This window comes from Homalodisca vitripennis, chromosome 2 (genome assembly GCF_021130785.1).
Source record: "Homalodisca vitripennis isolate AUS2020 chromosome 2, UT_GWSS_2.1, whole genome shotgun sequence".
NCBI lineage: Eukaryota > Metazoa > Arthropoda > Insecta > Hemiptera > Cicadellidae > Homalodisca > Homalodisca vitripennis.
Window position 1 is genome coordinate 127,584,302 of NC_060208.1, and position 14,077 is coordinate 127,598,378.

At 33.3% G+C, this 14,077-nt stretch overlaps 1 protein-coding gene across 2 annotated transcripts in view; it reads right to left on the bottom strand.

The window, feature by feature from the left end:
• Positions 1-14,077, bottom strand: part of LOC124354709 (muskelin) — a 92,228-nt gene that overhangs the window by 12,393 nt on the left and 65,758 nt on the right. For both annotated transcript variants that reach the window (XM_046805364.1, XM_046805365.1), the window contains exons 11-12: positions 12,498-12,577; positions 2,080-2,191 (exon numbers count right to left, since the gene is read on the bottom strand). In XM_046805364.1, the coding sequence (XP_046661320.1) occupies positions 2,080-2,191; positions 12,498-12,577 (192 nt within the window). The remainder of the gene's footprint in view (positions 1-2,079; positions 2,192-12,497; positions 12,578-14,077) is intronic.

Consider the following 14,077-nt stretch of genomic DNA (forward strand, 5'->3'; position numbering starts at 1 on the left):
TTTAGGTTTCCTTAATTATTTATTGGTTAAGTAAAAAATTAAGAGAAAACCGTCTTAGAAAAATCTATAGTATATAACAATGGAATTGGGAAAATTTTCTACATCTTTAACATTTTCTATACATATTTGGCTATAAAAATACAACTTAAAATTATTTTTACCAAGATTAACCGTATTTTGAAATGAAGTCAGGCTACAATTAGCCGTGGACAATTAGAAGTACAACTCATTAACACGCGAGAGGTCACGCCCGTGGCAGTTTGCCACGCTTTTTTGCTTTCTTTATATTTTCGTTTTCAGTGATGCCCCAGGATAACAGGGTCTCGTTTTATCCCTCCCAGTACATCCCTGGGCCTGACCTTGACAACTGTTAGTCTGTCGCCGGCTTTCTTTGCGAGTGGTTGAATTTTTGTTGTAGCTCTGCACCTGCCGCGGCAATATGCCTTCGCGCGATCTCTCCCGTAGTGCATTCTGTTAAATCTGCGAATATTGGAAACATTTCTAAATCTTCAATATTCTAATGCTTTTGTGATGTTGTGATTTAGTTATATTGTGTAAAAATGAATTTTGAAGAACAAGGAAGTCATGAATTTTGAAAATAGAATAATGGAAGTCATAAAACTAAATCCTGTAGAGGATGAAGATGAACAAACGGTTGCTGCGGGAAGATACCCATACTGCAGAATTTTTCCTAGAATAAAGAACAGGAAGACTACTGTAAGTTGCAGCTCCTGCCAAATTCCGATTTGTAAAGAACACACAAAAGCCACCTGTACCCGATGTTGAAGCTATGGACACTAACTAAGCAAAAGACATTGGTTTTCGAATACAGACACACTTCTTCAGTTAGCTTAGGCGATAATGTCCACTGAAACAAAATTAGTAAACTTGTTTAACTAACTAATTTAGGGTTTTTTTATTTTAACTTTTTATGAAACTTAGAAAGAAATTTTAATTTTTTGTTAACATTTATAATTTTTCTTTTATATAAAATAGGTTTCTTTATTTGTACATATTTTATTGAATTAGTAATCTTTTGCCTAAATATTGATTTACTATATTATAACGTTTTTGAGGTAATTTTTTTTGTTTGGAAATATACATATTATAAAATTTATTTATTCCTCATAATAAAATACTTTATTGTAATAAAATGTTTCATTTAAAAGCGTAATTTATATTATTGTGGCAAATCGCTCACACACGACCTTTTTCGTACCAAAAAGTCACCAATTGCGAACCAAATATACAGTGTATCATAATAATATTTCTCTTTGTTAGAACTTAAGTGCCCAATTACTTTTATTAGTATATACTGAAAGACAATAATAGAAACAACACACAGTTTTATTTTTTGAAACTTTTCTCACCAAATTAAAGCTGCAATTTGAGTAAAAGACGAGCGTGAGCAATTTGCCGTCGCGCGACCTCTCGCGTCCAGGATGTGAGTGCGATCTCTCGTGTGTGTTTAACAACAAACTTTCTCAGTCAGTTCCTACTTAGAGGGTTATAATTATAATTTCAGAGTGTCAATTTTGACTGTGTCACCATCAGTTTCTATAAAATGACTAAATTAATGGTTAAATCTAGACAAAACTACAGCGATTTCAAAAGTTACTACTGGTCTAACGACGATAAGCTCAATAAACAAAGAACAACAGACAAAGAACACAATACACTTTTCTAGTCAAAAACAAATCATGTTTTACAATTCTGACATAGGGAAGATCTAACTTGCTCCTATATTGCTGAATTGTAAGTCTTGGAACACAAATGTGTCCCCTGTCTAATAATTGTGATGCAATTCAAATGGTTCAATTCAATCGTCTAAACTTGTATAATCAATTATCTCATTCTCGCCCCCGCAAATCACTAGCTTCTGTGATCTATCAGAAAAAATTCAACTAGGTTGTGTTCCTATTTCAACCACACCTGTACACATTCTCAAATGGTTTAATAAGTATAACTTTTTTAACATATGAGTGAAATTATAACAAGCTATCACCTCAGAAACAACAATACAACAATTCATTCACCAATTCTAGCCAATAAATTCTGATAAAATATACGATTACTCACTTTATTTACATGATCATATACAAGTTGATGAGCAAACCGAGGGCATGGCTCCACGTGTTGCATTCTGTTCCAGTACTGTTCTCCGGTGTTCTCGTTTTGGTAAACACAAGACCTGGTACAAAACAATACAGTACATTTTAGAATTAACACCAACAGAATTAAGTGTCACTTTGTTCAGCATCTGTCTGGTTCTTTGTTTTGTTTTGAGTTCAAAGTATTTTGTGTACCCCTTTGGAGTCCAGCATCTGATCTGTAAGACAGTCATACTATATGCCTAAATAACCAACGTTTGACCCATCAGGGGGTTACAAAACTAACATTCAAAAGGAATTTATTTTTTCTCAATTCAACAAAATACAGAAAAATCATGAATACAAAAAAACACAAATACAATTTCTTCCATACTTAATGTCATTCTGAATAAGAAATATCAATGGAAAATATTGTATTCCTCTTACTTATACTTACACCAAAAGTAACAAAAAAATCAATCTTAGCCATAATTAAGGCTTATATGTATCAAAATTAAATCTATATTTTGACAGTTTGATTAATTGCAAAACTCTTTCTATAATATTGATGATTTTTTTTCTATTAACAAAATAAGACTTTTACTGATTGTTTCAAGATAAACTCATGATATAATCAGTGTTATACTCAACTAGACTGCTTGGTCCCACAGCAAGGGGTATAATAGCTCAGTGTGTCACAACAAGGCGCCTAGTTGTGGGAATATTTGCTTTTGAAATCTTCGTTGTGGGATTCCTTGCTTTGGCACAGAGCAGTAAAATCGCAGAACAGTCCCATAACGTCGAATATTGAATTGTATCGCAGCAAGGAATCTTTTAACAAGGAATCCCATAGCGAGGAATGTTTTAAAGAAGAGTCCCACAGCGAGACGTTGGAGGGGAAGGCCTGAGTTGCGTAAAGAACTTTGGTGCCGAAGAGGGAAATTACCTCTGTCACACAGGGATTAAATGGCGTCACAAGTGCACGCATATTTCAAAACTTTTGGTAAGGTTAACTTATTCAGTATTTTGCAGTAAGTTGTGTGAAGTAAGTTTTACAAAGAAGGGAACATTAATTATGCTCTGATCTCTTTTAAGGTTATTTTGACCAGTCTTAAGTTAGCAGTTTGAAGCTGTTTTATATTACCCTTTTTTGCTGCATAATACAGTTTCACTGTCCACAAAAAAGTAGTCTGGTAAAAAACAAAAATGTCCTGCCATTTTGTAAGCCACTCAATAATTATCTCAGGTGTTATATGACAGTGATATCGTTAAAATATAGTAGTCTATTATAGTTGGACAAAATGCAACACAATAAATTCACTATCATAAAAAGTTTATTTTTGAACTTTAATTCTAACAAGAATAATTAAAACTCAATAGTTTGAAAAAGTACTTAACTTTAATTATTTTATAACATGGGAGACAACAGACTAAAATCTTCCATATAATGTTAGAAATCTACATTTATAATATTTTTGCCAGAATTTGGAAGTAAGCACTTAACTCGTGATAATTTCACATGAAGAAAACGAAGGGTGTTTTATGACACCTCGAAACCCAGACAGAAAGAGAACAGTCAATTTCTATTGTTGTTACAGCAAGTCGAGGGCCGCATACCTGCATACCTAGTATGTGACGTGCCTCACAATATTGGCAGTATTGTTCGTTTTTCACTCCTAGCAACTAACAGTTATCACAGAAGCAGCTCGAAGAAGAACGTATGTAAACCGAAATATAGGAGAAAAATATTTAGTAACAATTATATTAAGTACTATAAACAACTGTGCACTGCATTTGCTTGATTTGAGATGGGCCTTCAGCCACACCCCTCAATTAATAATTGTACAGTATTAGTTTAGAATTTCAATATCATAATTTACAAAATACAATGTAATTTTCATTGTCTCCTTGGAACAACATTATGTACTTTATAATAATACAAACATCTTAAAATAAATTGATCCAATCTATAAATATCCTGCAAATAAACTTACACTAATACATCTACAAGTAGATTCACACAAGAAAAAGTTAATTAATGTGAAATGAATAGAGAAATTCTTTCCACGAAAGAAACTGATATTAATTTTTGGTGATGATAAAAATCAAGGTTAGCGATACAAATAAATAGCTTAAAGATATATTTTCTAAAATTCATAATAGCATATCCTCGATAAGAGATCACAAACATTGAGTAAAAGTTCAACATATATTCCAAACGTTGTAACTATTTGTAATATAAGGATGAAACAAAAATGAGTGGACCAAAACTAAATATCTCATATTTTGGATTTTAATTTTAATAATACTGTATTATGTAAAATATATCCAACAGTACCATTGATCTTTGGTTCTGAATTCCCTCCCGTAAGCCATTCAAACGTGATTAATCAATGTAGATGATTTATTGCCGGAACTCATTAAAAAGTAGAATAATGTTATTTAGTATTTTGTAGGCATAAGTACTCTTCATTATTTATCAAGTTGTTGTAAGTAGTCTATAAATCAGTGTTTCCCAAAGTATGCCCCACGGTATCCTGAGGTGCCTCGAAATCCTGCCAGAAGCACCACAGTTAATTTAAAATGATTATGAAAATATCATATTGTGTGAAAAATTAAAAATGTATATTTATTATTACCTTGGCGCTAGACTAGATTTATAATGTCATATCAAATTATTGATTTATCATTAATATACCTACAGCTCCATAAATTACTTAAAATTACCTTTATATTAAACTAGTTAAACATAAACAAAAGAGATTGCTACGTCATCGCATATATACTCGCAGGCGCACTATTTCACTATTTTTTGGAACGTGTTGCATTGACGCACAACACCACTCTACCTTGACAAGCCAATAAGCATGGCATTAACTGGTAAAACTGTGTTGTAATAAGTTCTCTAATAGTGGCGAGTCGAAAATGGAGCTTTAAGCTCTATTCGAGCGAAAGCGACCATTGGGATTTTGACCCATTAAATGATTCATAGATATAAATTAACCACTAAATATCTCATTAACCCTTTAAGTGGCAGTCATTTGTGGTCTCAGTGGCAGGCCGTTTTCGGGTAAATTGCCGTGATCGTTAAAACTTATTTTTAGAAAATATTATCTAAGTGATAACATAACAACATTATATATTTTTGTTTTCCTTATTGAACTATAGAATAATAATAAATATAATATTTGGTGCCTTACCATTATTTTCAGATTAATATCATTGTAGATGTGTAAAAAAATTTTTTTTTTTTTTAAATAATTTTTAAGTTCTACTGTCCATCACTTTGAAACTACTCGAGCTACAAAATAATGTCATATTCACAGAATATACACAATTTTATTCTAAACAAATTACTTCCTATGCATTTTTTTCTATTTACAAGAACAAAAAAGTTAGATGGGAAAAACTAAATCTATGTATAAACTTGTTTTTTTTACTCCAAGTCACTAGAAGGGGCTTGTCTTTTCCTCCCAGTAGTGTAGGGCCTATAATAGTGGCTTAGTTTGTCATAGCACAGTATATTTCGTAAATATAAAACAGGAATTGTTTTATCGCAAACCCCTCCCCATCCTCAGACAGAGGTCAAAGTTGAGCGGTCTAGTAGATAACGTGACTACAGAATCTTGCCGCCCGTTCAGCTGGTGCGCCGCATTCTTGTACTTTCGTGCCGAAGTGTCTGTCGAGTGCGTCGCTTTGTTGTATTTCCGTGTTTTACTGTGTGTGTAATAGATTAGTAATGGGTGACACTATGAGAATTTGGGATTTATCCAGGAGCGAAGAAGGGGCCATTCATTTTTTACAAGATCATGACTAGTTGTCTAAATCTAAGATATGCGTGGTGGCTGGCAGTTGCAGCTGAAGGCGGAAATCCACTACACTTACTCATCCTTGATATTGCTGCATTCTGGGCGTCACAGGAAACCCATTAACAATTATTAATCGTTGTATGTTTGTAATTTTGTAATTGAAGAGTTGCTTTTTCGTTCTATAATGCTTTTTTCTATAAATTTATATGTTTGTGTTCCTGATACTGGTGTGGTTGGTATAATCCCAAAGTACCCCAACATTTTCCATGACGAACGAATAACCTAAACATTTACCGGTAACACAAACAACGCGATAAACAATAATATACTGACAATAGCAGTACGCAAAGTCGCCACACAAAACAGTGACGAGACGAGTAGACAGCTGTTCTCTCTTCTGCTGCCAGGTCAAACGAAAACTGTTTATGGTATGTCTAATTTTGTTCTAAAAAAGATTGTTTCTAGCATAGTAGATCCTCTAACTTTCCTGATTAATTGGGTTCTACATAAAGGTACCTATCCTAAGTGTTTAAAAATAACAGTTACAGTACCAGTTTATAAGAAAGGTGATAGGCAGGATGCTAATAGCTATCGACCTATTTCGCTCATTCCTGTAATATCTAAGGTGATTGAAAGTGCAATAAAAAGTCAACTAGAGTGTTATTTTGAAGCCAACAAAATGTCATCCCCATCTCAATATGGGTTTAGGAAAACCTTTCTACTATTAAGGCTGTGGAAGATGTTGTATCACATGGATAATGAGTGGTTTTGAGGCCAAAAAAGAAACATCTGCTGTGCTATTAGACCTAAGTAAAGCTTTTGATGTTGTTCCTCATAATGTTCTTATTAAAAAACTACAATCTTATAACATTAAGGGAAAAGTATTATTGTTAATGGAGACATATCTGACTGATAGATATCAATTTGTAAAAAATTTCTGAAGAAAAATCTGATGTTTTAAGAGTTTTAAGTGGGGTACCTCAGGGCTCTGTCCTAGGCCCTTTTCTGTTTGTGATATTTGTCAATGATCTACCTGCTTTTATCCCTGATAAATGTACGAGGGTCGTACACAAAGTAACCTCCGTTTTGGAATAAAAATAAACCAGTTGAGATACAAAAAGTTTATTATATAAATGTTAAAACTACAGCTTTTCTCTACTTTTCTACATATTCACAATACAAATTCAAGCACTTATCATATCTTTTAACAGTTTTTGAAATTCCGTCTTTAAAAAAATCTGCCGCCCTAAGAACGTAGCCACCTGTCACAGCGTTTTTGAAGCTCTTCATCACTCGCAAACCTCTGAGATGCAAGCCACCACTTCATGTACGGGGAAAAGATGGAAATCACTGGGAGCCAAGTCCGGGCTGTAGGGGGGGTGGTCAAAAACGTCACATTTGAACTTTTCCAAAAGTTCTGTTGTTCTTTGAGCTGTATGAGGGGCGGGCCTTGTCATGGACAAACACAACACCAGTTGTCAGAAGACCACGACACTTGTTTTGAATCGTTCGTCGTAGCCGTTTTAAGGTTTCACAGTAAGCTGCAGCTGTAATGGTCGTACTACGTTCCATAAATTCAACGAGCAAGATGCCCTTAGCATCCCAAAAAAACTGTAGCCATCAATTTTCTCGCTGAAAAAGATTGGCGAGCTTTCTTTGGCTTGCTTGGCATAGCGGTATGACCCCATTGCTTGACTGTTGTTTTGTTTCGGCATTCACATTATGCTACCCAAGTCTCATCTCCTGTAACGATCCTGTTCAAAAAATGTTTCTCCTTCAAACGTCATACCGAGTAAGAAAATCTATGGCAGAACTCATTCTTTTCATTTTGTGATCATCGGTGAGCACTTTAGGAATCCAACGAACACAAAACTTGTGATAGCCTAGTTTTTCTGTCACTATCTCATGCACAAGAATTACGAAAAATTTCAGGAAAATGATCTGAAAGTTCCGAGATTGTGAAGCGACGGTTCTCGCGAATTTTTCTCATCCACTTTGTTCACCAAGTCATCATTGACGAGAGATGGCCTACCACTCCGGTCTTCATCGTGAACGTTCGTTCTTCCATTTTTTTAAAACGTACCCATTGACGGACTACACCTTCGCTCATAATGTTTGGGCCATACACCGCACTCAATTCACGATGAATTTCAGCTGCTGTGTAACTTTTTCGACCACAGAAATCTTATTACACCACGCACTTCACACTTGGCGGGGATTTTCTATCACGGCGCTCATGTTTTTACGTTGTAACAAAAGAACGCGCGATAGCACGATGCTCTCCCTTGCACAGCTAGAAGCGTACTGAACGGCTGCACGCGCTGATGTGAGAATGGCGGCGTTACCCCCACTACTTATCGCGCTACGTCCAAACGGCGGGTTACTTTATGGACGACCCTCGTATTTTATATGCAGATGACACGACACTGTTAACTTCAAGCGCTAATTCTGAAACTAACTGTACTGTTAAAAAACTATATGGTTGAGAGATCTAACCTATGGTTCTGTGCCAATCAATTGTCTGTAAATAGTAGTAAAACGGAGGAAATTGTATTTAGTTTATGTAACTTAGATGATAAGACTGTGAAATTGTTAGGAATTACATTAGACTGTAAAATTGGGCTGGCGTCATCACAACAAGTAACTTGTGTACTCGCTTATCTAGAGTAGTTTTCCTACTAAGTAAGCTAAAAACAGTACACAAATGACAGTTTAGTCATAAATGCATACTATGCCTTTTTCCACTCGCACATATTGAATGGCCTAATCCTGTGGGGAAACGCCCCTGGTGCAAAGGAGGTTTTTAAATGGCAAAAGCGAGCAATCAGATGTGTTTCAGGTATTGGCTTTCTGGATAGCTGTAGATCACATTTTACAGAGCTAGGCATACTTACTGTTCCTCAATGTATATTCTCCAATGTCTGATCTATGTTAAAGAACATTTGGATGAATATATACCTAAGAGGTAGTTTGCCATGAGCATAACACTAGAAATAAGGGCCTAATTGATTGTAAATATGTTAGACTAAGTAAAACACAACACAGTTATAGTTACATTGGGGTCAAACTGTTTAATAAGTTAGCATTAGCTGCTAGGAATGTTACTGTACATAATTTTAAAAAAGTTTTTACAAAATTTGTTAAAAATTAAAGCCTTTTATTGTGTTGAGGACTGGGAAAACTGCTGACATGAGTGACCTTAAGTTTTAACAACACATAGCCTATCATTCTAGTCTAATATTTTATATGTTTTATGTAGGCCTTTATATTTATATTTATATTTTTAGCATAGAGTAGAGTATATTGTATGTACCTATTTGACAATGTCTATTTACAATGTTGTATGTTGTTTAATGACAATAAAGAATTGATTGATTGATTGTTTGATTCATTTAGGCCAGCAAACAATAGTAACATGAATACAAACTATACTATATGATATATATAGGAAATTTCATGGAAAATACGATAGTTCAAACTAGGCCAAAAAATAATGGATGGTTGCGGAGCAACAGCCTTAAATGTGAAGCGACGGCTGTGACGGCGCTTGCCACTTCGCAGCGGCGTGAATCATACGTCTCAGACAGCGCTTGCTACTTATAGGGTTAAGGAACTGCACGATGTACTTAATATTGTTATGGGTACAATTAAAAAAAAATTTCATTAAAAACATTCTTAAAAAGTAAGATTTTTTAACAAAATGTACAAGGACATAGGATCTGACCACTCATTATCCACTCTACAGTAGTTATTGTTGGTTTTCTCTTTGCAACCCCCTTTCTAGGGTGATTTAGCTGACACAAAAAATAAGCTTACCAAAATGATAAAAACAATGTCATTGCCGAAAAATTTATTGATAAGAACTCTCTGTCGAAGATAGCTTTTTCTTACTGAATTGTTTGAAAAGTTGAACATACTAAGCCGACAGCTCCTCCTACACTCCCACCGGAGGGTCATAGATGCGTAGTGTGCCTTCTACATCGAGCAACACATATTGTAATCCCATGTGGTTACATAGGTTTGTGTGGCACATGATCAGGCACACTACGTAACTATCAAAGTATCATCCAGTGTCCATTGTGTAGGAGTGCTGGCTCAGAAATATACCAAACATTTTAATTGTTTTTAATATGTAATTTATATGTTTTATTATATTTCTTGTAATTTATAAGTGATTATTTTTTAAATAAACATTTAACACATTTTTATGCTGACGAGGACCTTTAACGGCCCTTAGTACAGACAGAGTAAATTATAAACGTATATTGATTATAAACTTACTTTGAATAAACATACTTGTAAAACTAAACTAAACTTAACGGTTAACTAAACTTAATGCTAAACTAAACTTAACATGATGTAAAAACTATTTACTGAAAAGTTAATTAAGGAAAAATTAAAATACAAAAGAAAAACAGACAAACATTTAAGTGCTGAAGTATAACAAACCTATTAATAATTTAAAACAGAAGCCATGTTATATTCCATTCTGGCATGGGGACTAATTACAGCAAATAATAAAAAATAAATATATATTTTAAAAACCTATGATAAAATTCTTTTGTAACATACATTTATTTTGTTTTTTTACTTGTAAATGTATGTCCGTAATCTGTGTTTGAAGTTTGTTATTGACAATGGATGGTTTGAAAGTATAATAAAATGTTGTACATTTGGCATTGTTAAACTACATTTATAAAGAGGAATCTATCCTCTTGTTCAGGTGTAAAAAATAGCCAAAAATAAGCGTGAACCTGTTAATTCTGATTCTTTTAGCATTAATGACTCATTTGTTAAGGTTAATATTTGGTTTTAGTATTGTTTGTAACTATTAGTTAATCAATAAATAAACTAATAGTTAAAGGCTTAAAGGGCTTTGAATATATTTAGGTATACCAGCTAATTGCATAACCAATTGTTTCCATGTTTGTGCTTATTTCTATGATTTTATATTTTCTATACTATAAGAAACCAAGTTTTTGAGGGTGTTTTACAACATGTTATAATGGTTTAAAGTTGATCAGTAATTATATATGTTTGTATTAGTTTTATTCTTACTTGTTTTTTTATAAATAAAAACATTAATTTAATTTAAACCTCTTAACTTATTTGTATATTAAGTTTTGCAATTTATGGTATGTATAATTTCTTTCTTTAGACTTTTGTAATCTGTATTCAGAAATACACAATTACATTATAACGAAATCAACATGATTAAATATATATTTCCATTATGTTTTCGTGTTATCTGCAGTGCTTTGAGTGAGATGGCGAGGCCATATCCCAATACGTTTAATTTTATTTGTGTTAATTATAGGTACATACATACATGTGTGTGTGTGTGTGTGTGTGTGTGTATGTGTGTGTAAGCTCTCGGGAGCTTAGAGTGTTCATAGCTAGTTTTTAATGTACATTCTTGGGGCTTTGTGAACCATTTGGTTCAGTGACATAAGTTTCAATGTACGAGACTTACAAATTGCAACTGAAATTTAACTACTCCTTGTGGCCATTGAGCCAAAATGTTTTATTTCTGATTAGAGAAGATGTGGTTGAAACCTAACTTTACATTATCTCAACATTTTCATAGTAATTAAAGAAGAATTGCTAGGCCGGTTGGTTAAGAAGTATTTATACTAAGTCTACTAAATTACTAAGATTTTGAGAATATACTCCTCTAATACGGTCATAACTGCTGATATAAGTTCAGCTTGTCTTCAGATTTCCTGAAAAATAATATTCAATGACAGGGCTGTTATACAGGGTGTAAAAACAGTCCCGCACGGGCTTGATAATTCCCGAACGATTACAGGTAAAGCAATAAAACTTGGTAAATCATTACTGCACCTTTAAATGTACTTTTTCAAGTAATTACCATATTTTTGTCATATCAGGGGGATGGCCTGCAAGGAGTCAGAGAGAAATCTATGAAAAACATTGCAAAGAAGTGTGTTAACTATTTCTACAGTAAATGGGATGACATGACAGACACTACAAACAAGAACAGGCAGAAAGACACTGTTACAAAGAAACCTTCTATTATGGTAGCTTAAAACAAAGAAATGAGTGCCATCGACAGAAGCGATCAAATGCTGTCATAATATTCCAGTCTGAAGAAATTGCTTCACTAGTATATATATATATATATATATATATATATATATATATATATATATATAAAACTAGTTATAGTGAATATAACTAATTATCTGTTAAGTCAACTTTCGGTTCATGTAAGACCATTTCTGGTACCAATGTTAAAAAAGAACTAACTAAGAAACATTAAAAGATTTTAGGAATCAAACAAACCTCAACCAACAAAATTCATATACACACCATGACATTAAGGTCTAGGAGCAATACATAGGACTGGGGATGGGTGCCTTTACCCTTCCCCCTCCTGACCATCGTCTTCCTGTCTCATTGTTTCAGCTATCACGCTGTGAGGACGCAGGAAGTGTTAAGTTGGCTGAAAGAGTCAAGACTAACAGTAATCAGTGGTTATTGACAAAAAAACAACAATATCAATTTTTGTTAATGCAACATAAATTAAGTTATTATTTTCTTAAGAATATTACATAAACAACCATCAAACACTTACCATCTGTCCTGGTTTATATAGTAGACCCAAAAGGAGTTTTGAACATTATCATCACGTTTTTCTTTGTCTTTGCTCAATCCCTAGAAAAAGAAAGTATATATTCTTACATTGAAAGCCAACATAAATTGTTACTTATGTTTTTAAATAATGGCCGGCCTGTTTATAGGTTCACTGTAAAAACATTAAACACCGTAAAATACAAATTAAAAATTAAATATATAATTAATGATTCAGTAATTTTAAACCAGTAAATGAACAAGGTTCTTTTATTATTTACAATAAAATGAAAAATTGTTAATTTTTAATAGTTAAATAGTACATTTTTAAGTGATGCCTTTAAAATACAATATGCATTATATTTATTACCTTGTTTTAAATTATTGTAGTATTTATACACCAGTACACCTGTGCAAAGAGTGAAATATTAGTTGAATTACTTTATGTCTTATAAACCCGTAATACGTTCATTCACCAGTCTGTCCATTTGAATCAAACACAACAATTTTAGTTGAACTTACGTCAACTGTTTACATTATTTGTGACCTTAAGTCTGCTTATATTCATTCCTCTCCTGAATTCCTCCTGGGGAAACAACTAATCCATCTGCGATGACGACCCCGTAACATGAGATTTCAATAAGACTGACCAGTTCCTACCCATTACTACAACTTCAGGTGACCCCTTCCTTTCTATAGAACTGGGATAAATTATATCCACTTTGTATTCCGAAATAATCCAGTATAACGAGTACAAATAATTTAAAACATATATATTTTTATCTGAGTCTAATCTTTTACTTAACTGACTGTTGGAGACTTACACCAGACAAGAACAAGAAACAGTACAATTTTAATAAAATCAAAACAATAGCATGGATTTTTAAATTTCTAAAATAAATTACCCCAGCTTGAAAGCAGAGGCTGCTAAGTTAGGTAGAGCAGAGATCTCCAAAGGAGACATAATAATTATAAAACATATCTATAGTTTAAATTAGGGAATTTAACATGTCTAAACAGAATATTGGAAGATATAAAGGATGAGCAAACACAATCAACAATAAGCAGTTACAGGGGAATTTTACCAACTATGAGATAGTTAACAGTCACAAGATATTGAATAATTAAAATAATTCAATGGTTAGTGAAGCATTGCTATCATTTATAAAGAAGCAACATCAAGGGTGGGGGAGAGCAGGAAGGAAATTAATTATCACGGTCACATTAGAAATGTAAATCGGAAATTCATGAGTTACTGCACGTACAGATTAATACGAAAAAAACTGTATCCCTTTCCAGCCATAACAATTTTCAAATATAACGCGTATGACCATTCCAACATTCCCAATACTTCATCAAGCAGGGATCTCTGAGACAAACAGGAAGTGATAAACGAGCACAATATTTTCAAGGTGTTAAAGAGATTTCACCATCCAGTTCAGATACTTGTAGCTGTAAAATCTAAACAGTTAGATATATGGCAAACAAATTTGGTATAGTACCTTAAATTAATAAATACACAAACGTGTCAAGTTTTATCAAAATCTGAGATGATGGGAATTAGATAATTTTTTGTGGTTGATT